At 39.0% G+C, this 14,741-nt stretch overlaps 1 protein-coding gene across 1 annotated transcript; it reads right to left on the reverse strand.

The window, feature by feature from the left end:
• Nucleotides 1-3,282: 3,282 nt before the first annotated feature.
• On the reverse strand, nt 3,283-14,354 carry LOC103461813 (gap junction gamma-1 protein-like). Its single transcript, XM_008404164.2, has 3 exons — nt 14,182-14,354; nt 5,816-6,992; nt 3,283-5,737 (listed from the first exon to the last, which is right to left on the reverse strand). Exons 2-3 carry the CDS (start codon nt 6,960-6,962, stop codon nt 5,724-5,726), a joined length of 1,161 nt encoding a protein of 386 aa, XP_008402386.1. The 5' UTR covers nt 6,963-6,992; nt 14,182-14,354; the 3' UTR covers nt 3,283-5,723.
• Between the last annotated feature and the right edge of the window lie 387 nt (nt 14,355-14,741).

A 14,741-nucleotide genomic window follows, 5' to 3' on the forward strand; every position in this document is an offset into this window, starting at 1 on the left:
TGGAGGTTTTTCTGTTTATTCATTCAAAACATGTCAAAGTATTAAGGACCCGAATCTTCTGGTTGTAGCTTGTTTCGCTGCGTTTTCATTACAAATGGGCGCAAAACCTTTTCGATATTCTGCTAATATTTTTTTTTTAAAAATCACAATTGCAGCCTATCCATTAAATAAGAAGCACAATTAAAATTGTATGCGAATTGATAACTTGATCACATGACTAGGCTTTTTTTTTTCTTTTTTTCATAAGTTGCCTTGTTTCCATTAAGCAAATTTATCTTCGTAGTCATAGAGAAATGCAGCCTATGTTACTGTTGGCAAATTTAAAACAACAGAAGCATCATCTCTGGATGTATTTTCATTCAAACTCTCCTAAATCAGTCCTGCAACCTTAAAAATGTTATTCTCATTGTTCAGAACCAAAAATCTTCAAATTCTGGTTGAGAGGAACTGATGGTTTATATGAACTGTGACCGTGATGCTGACCAGAAGAGGGCGCCAGAGCTCAATGGGCTCAAATCACCATTAAATTATTAGAGATATTTATTATTGTGCGTTTGCGTTAATTACGGATGTTGGAAACTTTACTTTTGTAATCAGATAATCTGCTGATTATTCTGACAGTTGAGGAATCAAATAAAAATTTGGTTAAGTAGAATACTGATTTGATTAATTTAAATAAATACAACATACATAACAGTGTTAATATCAAGACTTTTTTATTAAATGTAATAAAAACATAAATAATAAAGCAGCAGGCTCACAAAGACACTAAAATATGGGTATACCAACAGGCAGAATAATAGCATAATAAATCCTATGCTTAAAAAAGGAGAAAAAACTCAAAAGCAAACTCCGCTAGAGAGAAATTAAAGTTCATATTTAAGGTTGTTTTCAATGGAAGAAAAATATTTTTTGACGTCAAACTTTAAATCTAGTTGCTGTATTTTGTATTTAATTAAAAGTGTTAAATAAACCAAAAAGTTCTAGGAAAAAAAGTGCGTTTTGCGTGACGTAGCTGGAGGAGAACCGAGCCCAGCGGCTGCGGTCTGATTGCTGAGCGCAGGAGGTTGGGTTCCCTCCCTCAGGTGTGTTTAAAACTTGCTTATGTGCGACTGTTCAGGGTGCAGTTTGTCTGGACGTTGTGAGGAGGACAGAAAAACAACTTATTTTAGCCTTGGGTGACATTCATCCAGCTGGGATTTCACCAGCAGCAGTATGTCAACATGGCGACACGCCAAGAGACTTACAACCAAAGTGGCCCGAATGAATATTATTATTAGATGGGATCCAGAAGAGATGGCAAAATCAGCCTGAAATCCACAGCAGCAGCACCATGACACGGCAGAGGGAGCGAGAGGAAGAACGACGCTGATGGGGAGCAGAAACAAAGCCAGAGTCCCAACTTTGACCTGGAAGAGAATTATTACATATTCCAGAGGTATGAATATTTTTTTAGCCTAATTGTATGTATGCTTTTATTTATCTACCTTATCTTGGTAGATGTATTCCCATAAAAATATCTAAAGATCCATAAATGTAAAGTTACATTCCAAAATTCTCTTAGCAGTTGGCACTACAGTTAGCATGTTGTTTTCCATTCCAGTACACGCTCTTCTTCCATTTAAATGAGCTTTGTTTACTATGTCTGGTCTAGCATCTGGCTAACCTGTGATAAGCTAGAACATAACCTTAAAACATACGGCCAGTTTAATGCTCAGGATTGGGCACCACCAACGGTTGTCGCTAGGGGCGCTGTTTTTAGTGGGAGCAGTAAGCAGGCTAGAGGAGGTACTCCATCCATCCATCCATCCATTTTCTTACACCCTTGTCCCTCAGTGGGGTCGGGAGGGTTGCTGGTGCCCATCTCCAGCTAGCGTACCGGGCGAGAGGCGGGGTCACCCTGGACAGGTCGCCAGTCTGTCGCAGGGCATCAGGGCAACAGAGACACACAGGACACACAACCATGCACACACACACTCACACCTAGGGACAATTTGGAGAGGCCAATTAACCTGATAGTCATGTTTTTGGACTGTGGGAGGAAACCGGAGTACCCGGAGAAAACCCACGCATGCACAGGGAGAACATGCAAACTCCATGCAGAAAGACCGGGGCCGGGAATCGAACCCAGAACCTTCTTGCTGCAAGGCAACAGCTCTACCAACTGCGCCACTGTGCAGCCCAGATGAGGTACTAATACCTTTTATTTTAAGACATGGGCCATTTTTGCACCTACAATGTGAATTTGAGACCTGTTACTGTACAAGGTCTTTAAAATCTTTCACTTTAAACATGCACTTTAATTTAGAGCAAGGCTGTCACTCATTTTCGTTTTGGGCCAAATCAAGATCATGAATGTTCTTAAAGGGCCCGTCGTGCTGGAATGTACTGATAAATCCCTCTAACAAACTGTTAAAAATATTTAATAAATGTGTCTGCATTTTATAAGTACTGCCTCATCCCATTATCACCATGTCTTTGTTTATTAGGAGACACCATAATTGTTAATGATGTCCTAAACAAATCCTAAACAGTTACTTTTGCCAAACAGACCAGTACCGCCAACACTGGGAAAATGTACTCAATGAACACATTTCAATACAAAATAACCTTTATATAACACATTTTATATGACCGTCACTTATACTATAAATAAGTATATTATGATAGTTTTTGTTTCGCCCTTCCAGTTTTCTCTCTCCTTTGTGAATTATTCTTCTTCTCATCCTATGTACTTTCTGTATTCAATCTGAAAATTTCACTTAGAACTGTTAATCGATCCATTGCATGTTTATATTTACCAGCTTCTTACAGATAATTTATTACTTTATAGTTATTTTTTTAATTGCTTCACACTGACAATGTCACAATTCACCATCATTATTCTGTGATTTAAATATTGAAAATATTTTCAGCAGGAAAACTCGCATCACATAACGTTAAAACGGTTAGCCTCTGTGGAGGCCAACGGTTAATCACTGGACTCTGGATGCCAATGGTTAGCCTCTCTCTCTCTCTGGCCGTTGGTCTCTCTAGATGCCAACAGTTGGACTCCATTGCTTGAAAACCACCATTCAGTCCTCATTAAATATCTCCCTGTAACGAAAGGCCCTTGATTGATACTCAGCTTTCTTAAATTTCTTCAAACTGACTCAACCCAAAGATATAAATATTGAAACTGCTTAAAAGTTTTGTAACTTTGTAAATTGTTTTGCTGCCAACTCCTGATCCTGAAGGCAAGCCTTACCAAACCGCCCACTCTCATTGAGACAACTTAGAAAACTGATTGTAAAAAATGTTTATTTTAGAAACCACAAAGTACTAGTCAATACAAAAACGTATAAAAGTACAAAAAAAGTTGGTCAAAAAATATCTGAGATGACAATATTTAAGGTGTACTAATGGCACTGTGGTTATGAATCTGGATACAAAAGTTGGTGCAATCAAAAGAAATTCACATTGTAGCAGTTTTTTTTTGCAACCATCCTCTCAGGTCTGGAACATCAAGCTCCAGAAAATTAGCACTTAGCAGATGGTGAAGTGGCACACAGCTTCTTTTATTATTAAACTAACAGACAACTGAACAGGCAGGTGCGGCAGAAGTAAACATTTCATGGTCACAAAAAACATGTACCGAAGAAAAGAAGCAACAGGTTGATCCAAACAGAAAACAAAAGAAAAACGAAAAACTGCTGCACTTTATCTTTCAAACTGTACCGAACAGCTTTGAGAACAGGTTCACTCTCAGAATCCAGCCACAGAAAGCGGAGACAGTAGTGAACGTTTAACAACAATACTCAGAATACAAAAATAAAGAACATTATCAAACATTTCAAAACAATACATGGCAATATCAAGAGTTACATGGTTCTTTTATTTCAAGCATTACCCAGGTTTGTTTGTTCCTTTGGACAAAGGCACCTCAAGTGTTCCAGTTACCTATAAAAGAGGCCTGTACTGCGAAGAAGGTTCATTGCTTCAAGACTCCTTCATCCTGACTGAGAATGCACAGAGCAGCAAAACAGAAACGGCTCCAAGCTAAGAGAGCACACAGAAAAACCAACTGAGTCACAAGATACAGACATGGATGCACAAAAAACTTTATTGAATGTAAACAACTAAGAGGATTGTTGAACTGAAGTTCACCAAATTTACGGCAAATGGCTCTACAAAGGGTAGAACTGTCTTTTGGGATAAAGAAAGACGGTTACAGATCTGACTTGCTGACTTCCCTTAACCCCCTTGATTCAACATGCTAGAGGCTGTTCACCTTGGAGACCTGCTGTGGATACGGGTACGGCGTGGCACGAGATGTACACCTTCTCCCCTGGATTTTCAAGGACCAGCGAGAGCTCACCGGATGCCGCCGGAACCGTGACGCTTTCCAGAGCACAAGATTGAGGAAAGATTCAACAATCGAAGGACACAAGGACCGAAAGATGGAACCCATGGAAAGATGGCAACGATAAAGTAGTAATGGCCATGAAAGAAAGGGAATGATACAAGGAAGACTTGATGGAAAATTTACACAATACAGGTCAGAACATTGAAATACTGAAGACCAATTCTAGACGGCTCAGGAATCCCAATAATCTACGTGCGAAGAATCTAAGTAGATTAGACTCTTTGGATCCCTGTCTCAGCTTGAATTGGTCTTCAGTATTTCCTAGATTGTCTCAAATCCAGTCTTCCTTGCTTCCTCTTGTCCTTTCCTATTATGTTACTACTTTCCCTTATCATTGCCCATCAATCGTTTTTTCAATCATTCCTTGCATCATTCTTGTCCTTTGTGGTTTTACTAGATTTTGTCCTTCCGTTATCGCTTCCTAGTTTCCTTCCCTTTTTATGCAGCTTCCATAGTTAGTTCTATCCACTGTAAAACCATTTACCGTAAATTCAACCAAGACAAAAAGGGACTGATTGAAAGACGGCAAAGATGAGGGAAAGTAGCAACATCACAGGAAAGGAAAGGATACAAGGAAGGCAGAATTGATACTAAAGACCAATTCTGGACAGCACAGAAATCCAAATAATCTAAGCTATAAAGCATTACACCAAAGCCTTAAGGAGTTTGATCATTTGCTCAGAGGTTTCACTTTGATCTTGGAAATGGATTGAGTCCTGAAATCTGTGAAGAAACAGAACTACAACTGCGCAGTACAGGCCAGAGGTTCCAGGATTGGAAGTGTTGACCAGTTCCGGACCAACACTAACATTTAAAAAAAGACACTCGAGAGAAGCCCTTGTTGTGTGATGATCAACATCTTGTACAGTCTTCATAAGATCACAACTCCCAGTACCGGTGTTTGATTCGAGGCGCCCTGTTTAACCTTTTGCTCGCTTCTACAATCAACCAACTCACTCTCACTAAGTACACACGTTACAAAACGACTGGCTTGGTCTTTCCGTAACAAAATTCCAGTTCAAGTCTAAAGGCAAACTTGAGATTTACACACCGACCAAAACAATAATAATAATAAAAAAGATAGAAATGACAAGAAGCTCCAAATTTCTTAATAAAATATCCATATAGTATCTAACAGTTAGCTGCCCTGAGGGAGATGTATGTCAACCTTTACCTCTTCTGTTGCATGACGGCAGTTAATAAGCACTTTGGGTCTGCCGCGTGAAGTTCTGCACAGTGGGATGTAACATTAGAGGACTTGGGGTCTTCATCCACCTCAAGCAAGTCCATCACTTCCTTTTTTGTTCATCGTTTGATTTTACGCACGCAGACCTGTGAAGACATCTATTGGTCAGTTTCCTTGCATGAAAGCCATGATTTATGAAGATGAGAGAAGAGGAAATGGTTTACCTTTGTCACAGGTGCTGCTTTGCTTCTCCTGGGCAAAGTTCAGTCTGTTCTGCTCCACTGCAATGCCGTTGGACTCCGGGCTGCTGCTGCGGGGCGGGCTGTTCTCCTCGTTCTGGTATGCCAAATCCAGGTGCTGCTGAGCCAGTTTCAGGTGTCGGCGCAACCTCTCCAGCTCCCGAGATGATGCTTCATCACCAAAGGATTCGCGACCCGAGTCTCCGAAGTTATCCCTGAAGCCCATCTTCCCATTGGGGTCTTTCTTCAGGGCGGTGTGGTACCCTGGAGGTGCAGAGGGCTGGCGGCAGATCGAGGACCTCTGGCTGGCAGGTGGCGGGGGGCGAGGGGCTCGAGAGCGAGGCCGCGGCCGGCAAAAGCAGTCCCGAATTCCGCTGAGGCCAAGATGAAAGATCTCCAGCATGGTGAAGAAGAGACACAACGCGCTGACGCCATACATGATGAGCAGGAAGATGGTTTTCTCAGTGGGACGAGAAATGAAGCAATCCACCGTGTGCGGGCAAGGAGAGCGCGTGCAGATGTAGGACGGCGCCACCTCCAGCCCGTAGAGGACGTACTGCCCAAACAAAAACGCCGCCTCAAATACAGCGCGGGACAGCAGCTGGAAGATGTAGACCTTCATCAGTCCGTCTCTCTTGATGCGACGCCGGCCATCGTGCTTCTTTTTTGGCTTCTCTGCAACTTCCTTCTCCTTATCCGGCTCGATCTCCTCGAGGATCATGGGGTCCTCCTCCCCATTATCCTCCGCCTCTTCGTARTCCCTGTTGGCACCCCGACTCACTATTGGCATCTTCTTTCTGCCCTGTGGCCTGTATTCGTCGTCGTCCATGCGAGCGATCTTGTGCATGGCAAACCCAAGGTACAAGATGGTGGGCGTGGTGATCATGATCACCTGAAACACCCAGAAGCGAATGTGCGAAAGAGGAGCAAACGCGTCGTAGCAAACGTTCTCACAACCGGGTTGCTGTGTGTTGCACACAAATTTACTCTGTTCATCGTAGTAGATCGACTCGCCGCCGACCGCCGTCAGCACGATCCGGAAGACGATGAGGAAGGTGAGCCAGATTTTGCCCACAAAGGTCGAGTGATTGGAAATCTCATCCAGCAGACGAGTGAGGAAGCTCCAGCTCATTTTGCTGCCGGATGAAGGAAGTTATAAATCCTGTGAAGACGGAAAAAAGGAAAATTTCCATAAAAATGTGCCCTGAAAAACGGTTACAAGAAAAATCTCTACAACTCTGATATATTTATTGTATCGCTTACGATAAATTTCTTGGAATTTTGATTTATTGTCACAATGAATTTCAATTAAAGATGTTTAAAAAAAACAAAACTTTGTATTGTTGGATTGCCCTGCGACAGACTGGCGACCTGTCCAGGGTGACCCCGCCTCTCACCCGGTACACTAGCTGGAGATGGGAACCAGCAACCCTCCCGACCCCACTGAGGGACAAGGGCGTAAGAAAATGGATGGATGGATGGATGTATTGTTGGAATTGCTCATTTTACTTTCTCTTTTTTCATTAAGAGCATCAATACATTTGACAAATAATGATTAAATACAGTGACTGAGCAGTTTAGGGACAGAAATCACATTTCTTTAGGTGGCTTTTCTCCAAAGGAAGTGCATTACAATTTTTTAGAGCAGTATTTGTGTTGCTCTGCCAGTCAGTTACCTTAAAAAGTTGCAATAAATAGTTCTTAATACTTTAATCGTTATCACAATGGTTCTCTAAACTATTGTGATAAAAGTCTAAGTTCATGTCACCGACTTATGATGGTACACTATGACCATTACAGAGGGACAAATGTACATTTCCATAAAAAAATTAGATTAATCAGAGAAATCTTCCAGAAAAAAAGACATTTGAGTTTTAAAAGTTACAAATGTGTTAAACTAAAATTTTGCAATTAATCGCAGGAATTTTCTAAAAAAAAAAAATTAAATATTTTCTGAGTTTAAAAAGTCGAATCTTTGTCAGAAAAGTAATTTTTTAGATTAATCAGAAATTTTCTAGAAAAAAAGAAATTTCTGAGTTGAAGCGGTTGAAAATTTGCTAGAAAAACAAAAATTTAGGTTAATCTCAAAAATTTTCTAGAAAAAAAAAAAAAAACAGGGGAACTTCTGGATTTGAAAGGTCAAAATTTTGCTAGGAAAAAAAATGTAAATGTCAAAAGTTTGGGGGAAAAAAAGGAAATTTCTCAGTTTCAAAAGTAAAAATGTTTCACTTTTGAAAATTCTGAGTTTGAAGAAACTCAGTTGGAAATAGAAGACTTGTGAAACTCGGATATTCTCACATGAATTTCAAGCCAGATGTTGCCTGCATTAAAACAAACGGCCACAGTGTGGCGCAAAATCATAAAAAATGCATCTTCATCCTGGCCTGCAGCAACGAGGCCAACATGCTCAGGCACAGCTCCCAGAAAAAGCCTAAAAACCAGCCAACCGTCCAACCTTATCAGCCCTCCAGCACACAAGTCATCGACTGAAGTCGCAATAGGTCAAAACTTTAGTTTTCCAGAAAGTTCCAGACGTTTTATTGTTGAGGAAAGTAAAGATCTTAGTCATGATCCCATTTAGGTCCATAAACTCTGACTGAGTTGTTTGTTATGATATTTTCCAGTGTCTCACTAAACAGTCAGTTCTCCGACACACACACACACACACACACACACACACACACACACACACACACACAGTCCCATCCAGATGCTGCTGATTGAAGTTTAATAGGGTCTCACAATGACTAATATGCTGTTGTGGTTTCACAGCATCTAGCAAACCTCAATGTCTGTAGAGTCTTGATCTCACTTAGGAAACCAAACAAGAAGACACAAAGTTTTTTTCTAAAAGCATTTGAGTAACACGGTTTATTACATTTGTCTCGTCTTAACCTACAAGATCTGATTTTGCCAGCCAGCTGTTTGGCTGCAAAGACATTAAGATGGATAAACGGCACTAAACTTGGCAGAAACTAGTAAATTATAGACTTCTAAACCGCAAAACACAGCATTCTATCCCACTGATGTGACCAATTACAGTTTGATTTGGACTAAATTACTTTGTACACCTGACTACCTTGTTTTTTACACCAATTTGCAGTGTTAGACAAATAACCTCTTAAAAAAGGGACTATCCCTTTAAGAACAAATACTGCAGCTGAGAAAGCTTTGAGGCATTTAGTGAAGGTGAAATACTTGGAAACAAAATTCCTTCACGTCTGGAAATCTGATCGTTCTGCATTCACACCCAGTTCAGCTCATTACTGCTTTTTTTTTTTTATTAGTTTGATATTTCCGAACACTTATTTTAAGCTATCATGATGGGGTTGTTTTCACCTCTTCTGGCATTTAACATATTTTAAGTGAAATTTTTTTGATTAAATTTAGCAACTTAAACCTATTATGTTGTTTAATAAATTTGACTATTTACAAACCTAAATACATTGTACATAATACATAAATATTTGAGATTTATGTATTATGTACAAACAACTGTATTTATGTAAACAGTTGTTTGTAATCTGTAGTCTACAATGGTTCAATAATTGAGATTTTAAGTAGATAAGTTGAATAAAGTTCGTGTAACAATGGTAAAAGTAGAGTTGCATATTAGCCTCGCTAGTTAAGCTACTTTAACATAAGGCTAGTTTTAGTTGGGATAAGCTAACCCGTTAAATTATATTTCTCATTTTTTATGCAATTGTTTGCAAAACTGCAGATGCAGCAGTTCCACAAATTGACCAAATCTACACAAATTAATGAGCCAGTGCTACATTTTAAAACCATATCTTACATCAATAACACCAACAAAACTATGAATGTAGGACATCTTTCTCCACAGGAAGTCCAAATATGGTAGCCTGAATAAGCAAATACCAAGTCTTGGACAGAAAAGAAACAGTCCAGTTTGACTTGATGTAGACCAGTTCAAGAGCCTGTTGGGTTAAGTTGATGAATAACGAGCATTTTTTTTTATGTTTGAACAAGACATGAAATGTCTCCCATTGAAGACAAAAGAAAGAAAATCCCTCCAGACCTGTTGATCTGCTGTTGATTACTGTACAATGCAGAACAACCTGCTGATTCCAACCGTTTCTGGGTGTTTCTTTAGAAAACTTTATTGTAGCCGTGAGTCATTGTTAGGTTTGCAGGGGCAGGACACTGGCTGTCGTTAAACTAATTATCTGTCCATCATTTTCCTCATTAGCATTTTGTCCACAGTCCATGTCAGAAGATGACAGAAATGATCTTTTGTTGTTTCGTAACCACCAGTCATAATTTCTTTTGTTGTTTGGTTTTTAGAAATGGGACATTATGAATTAATATTTACATGTAAATGTTTGATATTATAGCCATCAGGCTAATTTCTATCTCTAAATGGTAATTAAACAGTTGTTTGTAATCTGTAGTCTACGATGGTTCAATAATTGAGATTTTAAGTAGATAAGTTGAATAAAGTTAGTGTAACAATGGTAAAAGTAGAGTTGTATATTAGCCTAGCTAGTTAAGCTACTTTAACATAAGGCTAGTATTAGTTGGGCTAAGCTAAGCCTAGCTAAGCCAGCTGGGCTAATTGTGTGACTTGCCACTGTAACAAATAAATCTACTGCAGATTAACGTGTTTTGTTTGGGTAAATAAACAGTTTTGTTATTGAGGTTTTGGTCCACTGTTCATTTTGATAACTTTCTCACTACACCTGCAACATCCACAATGTCAGACATCTTACTTTCCCTGCAAAGCGAGACTAGTAGAAGATTTTTTTTTTTTATTAAGTGCATGAAAACAACTCATGTTTAGGAACAAATGCAGACAAGGCTGTAAATGACCAGAAACTAAAATCTGTCTTTACTTGTTCTGTTTGTGTTTTCACTCAGTTGCTTTTTCTGTATTTTCAGTGCCGGTTGTTTCACAACTTTTAGGTACAAAACGATGTATAAAACCAGCTGCAGGTTATACTTTTTTGTTTAACACAGATACAAAGATAAACCGTCATCTCAGAAAATGTTTATAGCCATGGCTAAAATTAACACCAACCCCTAAAAAGGACAAATAATTCAATGGAAAGTGAAAATTTACATAAAATTATCAAAACAAGATTGAAAATGTTTTTCAAAACTTTTGTCTACTTATGAAAAACTATTACAACTTTTAAAAATGAGTTCTAGTTTATTTTTAGCCAGAATATTTTAACGTCAGTTGTGGTCTTAAAGTCATTACAACTCGACTGAAAAGGTTGTCCAAAGGTCATCCAGCTAAACTGTGTTATATATATATAGTCAGGATTTGTGGTGCCTCTAATGACTAGTGCAGTTCTGTCTCTCAATAAATGTACATAACGGCTCTGTGGGCAGAGAAGTTTTTATTCTGCCAAACGTTTTTCCTTGGAAGTTATCAAAATTACCGGAGTATTTGGTGGAAACAGTAGCTACACCGGCATTAAATGGGTGTAACAGGCAAAGCAGCCAGAAAAGCTACCTAGAGATGTTTAATTTCCCCTCTAATCTTTGTTCTTGCCTGCAGGTTCCTTCATCTGTTTAACATTTTTTTTAAAAGCCTAAAACAAATGCACACTACATCTTCTGTTGTAAGATCAGAGAGAGAGAGGGAAGTATGGAAACATCTGGCTCTGTTTTACGACTGGATCCAAGACTAAACCAGATCCAGCAGGTTCCTTTTAGTTGTTTCGTAATTTTTATTAAAGGCCCAAGTGTTTTCACCAGTCTTATAAAATGTACAGAACATTACAGCCTAAATTATAAAACAAACTTATTGAAATTGAGATAAAATATCTATTTTCTAGGTTCTGAATTATTGCATTTATGTTATTCGGTGTTTTGGTTGAATGTCCCCTTTTCAACTGTGAATCAGCAAAAATCAGACTTAACTTGAACAGATGGTTGTGGCTTCAGTGAAGTATTGAGGTGCCATGTTGGTGTCTTTATTCATGCTTGAATGGTAAACAAGCCTCCAGCCACTAGGTGGCAGCAGTGTTCAAACTAAAAAAGGCTTTTTAACTGGGTAGAAGAAGTTGAAACAGGCATATGAAGCTGACATTGGAGACGGTTTGTGACAATAAAAATTAGGTGATGGAGTCCAAAAAGTACGACAAAGTCTAGATACCTTCACGTTTACTGTGAATGCGAAATRTTATACACAGTTTTTTTTCTGATTATTTAAATTATAACCAAAATTGGTGCAATATTTGGTCAAAAAAGAGTTGTGATTGTATATTTTTGAACAGCAATATGTTGATTAATCTGACAAGTAACTCATATTTACAGTTTTATGTTTTTATTATTACTAAAAATACACAACGCAGTGAATCATTTTTACCCGTTTGAGAATTAAATGAACTGAGCAGTTGTGGGTAAATCTTACAAACTGAGTTAATAAACCCAAACTTGGAAATAATTTTAAGACTTAACGGCAAAATGAGCTGCAATAATTATAAATTTGTTGTATTAATCTCTTGATAAATGATTTTGAAGGAGGAGTCTTAAATCTCAAATTTACCAAAGAAACTGAGGACAGGCTTTCTGTGTGCATAAAGTCCAGTTTCACAAATATAATAAACTGTTATCATAAAACGCCAACATAATTGAAGAATTGGAGTGGTTAAATATTTGGATTTAGATTAAGGTTGGCAGAATAAAGTTACAATTTGGAGGAAAAAAAGTGAAAATTCAGAGGGAAAAAGTCAGAATTTTATTTATTTTAAAAAAAATGTAATGGTCCTCCTAATCCTGTCAGTTTAACTTTTAAATGTTTCTTTTTATTTGAATGTCCAGTTAAGCTTAGACATTGAGAAACTAAGCTCCAGTTGTAAATGTTCATACATGTAAAAAATTTTAAAAAAATAAAAATCTCATCTGTTTTCATCCCACTCAATAAAATCTTCTCCAGCTGGTCCAAAACTTTTCCTCAGGTCTTCTTGACATTCCCATGTTGCCCTTTCAGTGATCTTTTCACATTCTGTTCACTGCAGAACGCAGTTAAAAAATAAAAAGTTCTGCCATCATAAATCTCCTAACTTTTTATATCCGTAAGTCACTGCCAGATCAGAACCTGCTGCCTGATCCAAAGTCAGAGACTTTGCAGATGTGAACTAGAACTCAGTGACCCTCAGTCTGCACACTTTTTTACCTCCTCTGTTCTTATTTAACTCACTTTTTAATTCATTTTTTTCCCCCTCGAAAGGGTTTATTATTATTGTTATTATTATTTAACCTGGAGGCCAAAGTTGGAGTTTTAGTTCATTTATTTGAATCAGGGGCGTAAAACGATCAAAATCTGACTCTGTTCAACTGGTTTCTTCTGAAATCAGAGTTATGCGTGTTTCAGCAGGATTTTTCCGTTTTGCTCGCCGTCAGGAACATCTTATCTCTACCTTTTGAATCGGTGTCTGAATCAGAGAGACATCTGCGCCGAGCTGATGCGGGTATTTAAGGGATTTTTGGCCGTTTTCAAGCAGCGGAGGATCGCGGTTCTACAGAACAGAGACGCTTTTGTGGCCCCAACATCTGGGAGAAGGGTTAAAGTTGATCCTCATATATCCCACCCCTTTAGCCTAAAGGGGGGAGGGAAAGGGCTTGAGGAAAAAAATTAAAACAAAAAAAAAAAAAAAAAAAAAAGTTTTGGAGGAATGTGCTCAGCCCTGGAAAAACCCAGATATGCGACGGAACCAGAAAACTAACGGGATTATACGCATGTTTGGGTTTAATAAAGCCAAGAATCTCTCATCATGAAGCAGCACAACGTGAACTGGAAACTAATCCCATTTGCGGGGAATGCGGGAAAGAGGAGGGGGGGGGAAAAAATCCTCCTCGTGGCAAACGACGTCACGGCGGAACCTCGCAGGATCCGAATGGGAACCGGGTCATCAATCTGACCCGACTGACGAACTGAATCACTTTAAGCACCAATTAGTACAAAATTACAGGAAATCTGGGGGGAAATGGATTTCCACAAGAAAGAAAAACACAAAACGATCCCTGTAGATTTCCCTGTAATAATAAACACCCCAAACTGGTATTATATATTACAATCCGCCACACGTTAATTTAACTAATCCCATTTTACTGCCAATACGCAGGTAATTTCAGGTATTCCGGCTGATTTCCAGTTTCTAATTAGCGCTACATCCCATCAGTTTGTGCGCTTCAGCTCAAACTGGGTTTTAAACGCCCGATTTTATTCACTTTCCCAGCAAATTTAGTTTAAAAAAGCAGCTTTACAAACACATCAAAAAGCAGCGAGATAATAACTAGAGTCACAGAAGCGTCTGTTAACGGATAAGGAGCGGACCGGTGAGGATGCCTCCTCGCTTTGTCTGGGATTTTTCTTTTACCTTCAGAATGTCTTCTGGTCCCTGAAAGTTGTCTTCAGTTGGATATCTGGATTTTAAGCCCTTCTGCGCCAAATTTGAAGCCCTTCAAGTTGTTTTTTTTTCCTCCTTTTGCTTCGAGGAGACAGCTGCTTCTCCAGTGGTGCTGCGCTAACTGGGTGAGGACAAAGAATATTCCCAAATCCCTCTTTTCTCCTCCCAGTTTGAGCTCCCCACCCCCTCGTCTGCGTAGCGAGGAATCTGCAGCTTCTCTGGACCGCCCTTTATACTCACTCCTTACAAAACCCATAGCAGTGATTTTATTTCAGATTAGATTGCATCATGCTTGGCGCACAAACTTATTTATTATTATTATTATTATTATTATTATTTCTGCAGGTTGTAATCAAAATGAAACGACAGGAGCTGCAGTCAGGTCTTTAAATCTTTGTTCTGGGGATGTAATGAGGAACGCACTCGTGAAGTCTGCCCCTCTTCCTGTTCACAACAATATTCGGAAGTCGTTGCTAAATCCCCAAACTTGTGTCACAGCAAAAGGAACAAACGGACTTCCTGAGAACCTC

Source organism: Poecilia reticulata, linkage group LG2 (genome assembly GCF_000633615.1).
Source record: "Poecilia reticulata strain Guanapo linkage group LG2, Guppy_female_1.0+MT, whole genome shotgun sequence".
Lineage (NCBI taxonomy): Eukaryota > Metazoa > Chordata > Actinopteri > Cyprinodontiformes > Poeciliidae > Poecilia > Poecilia reticulata.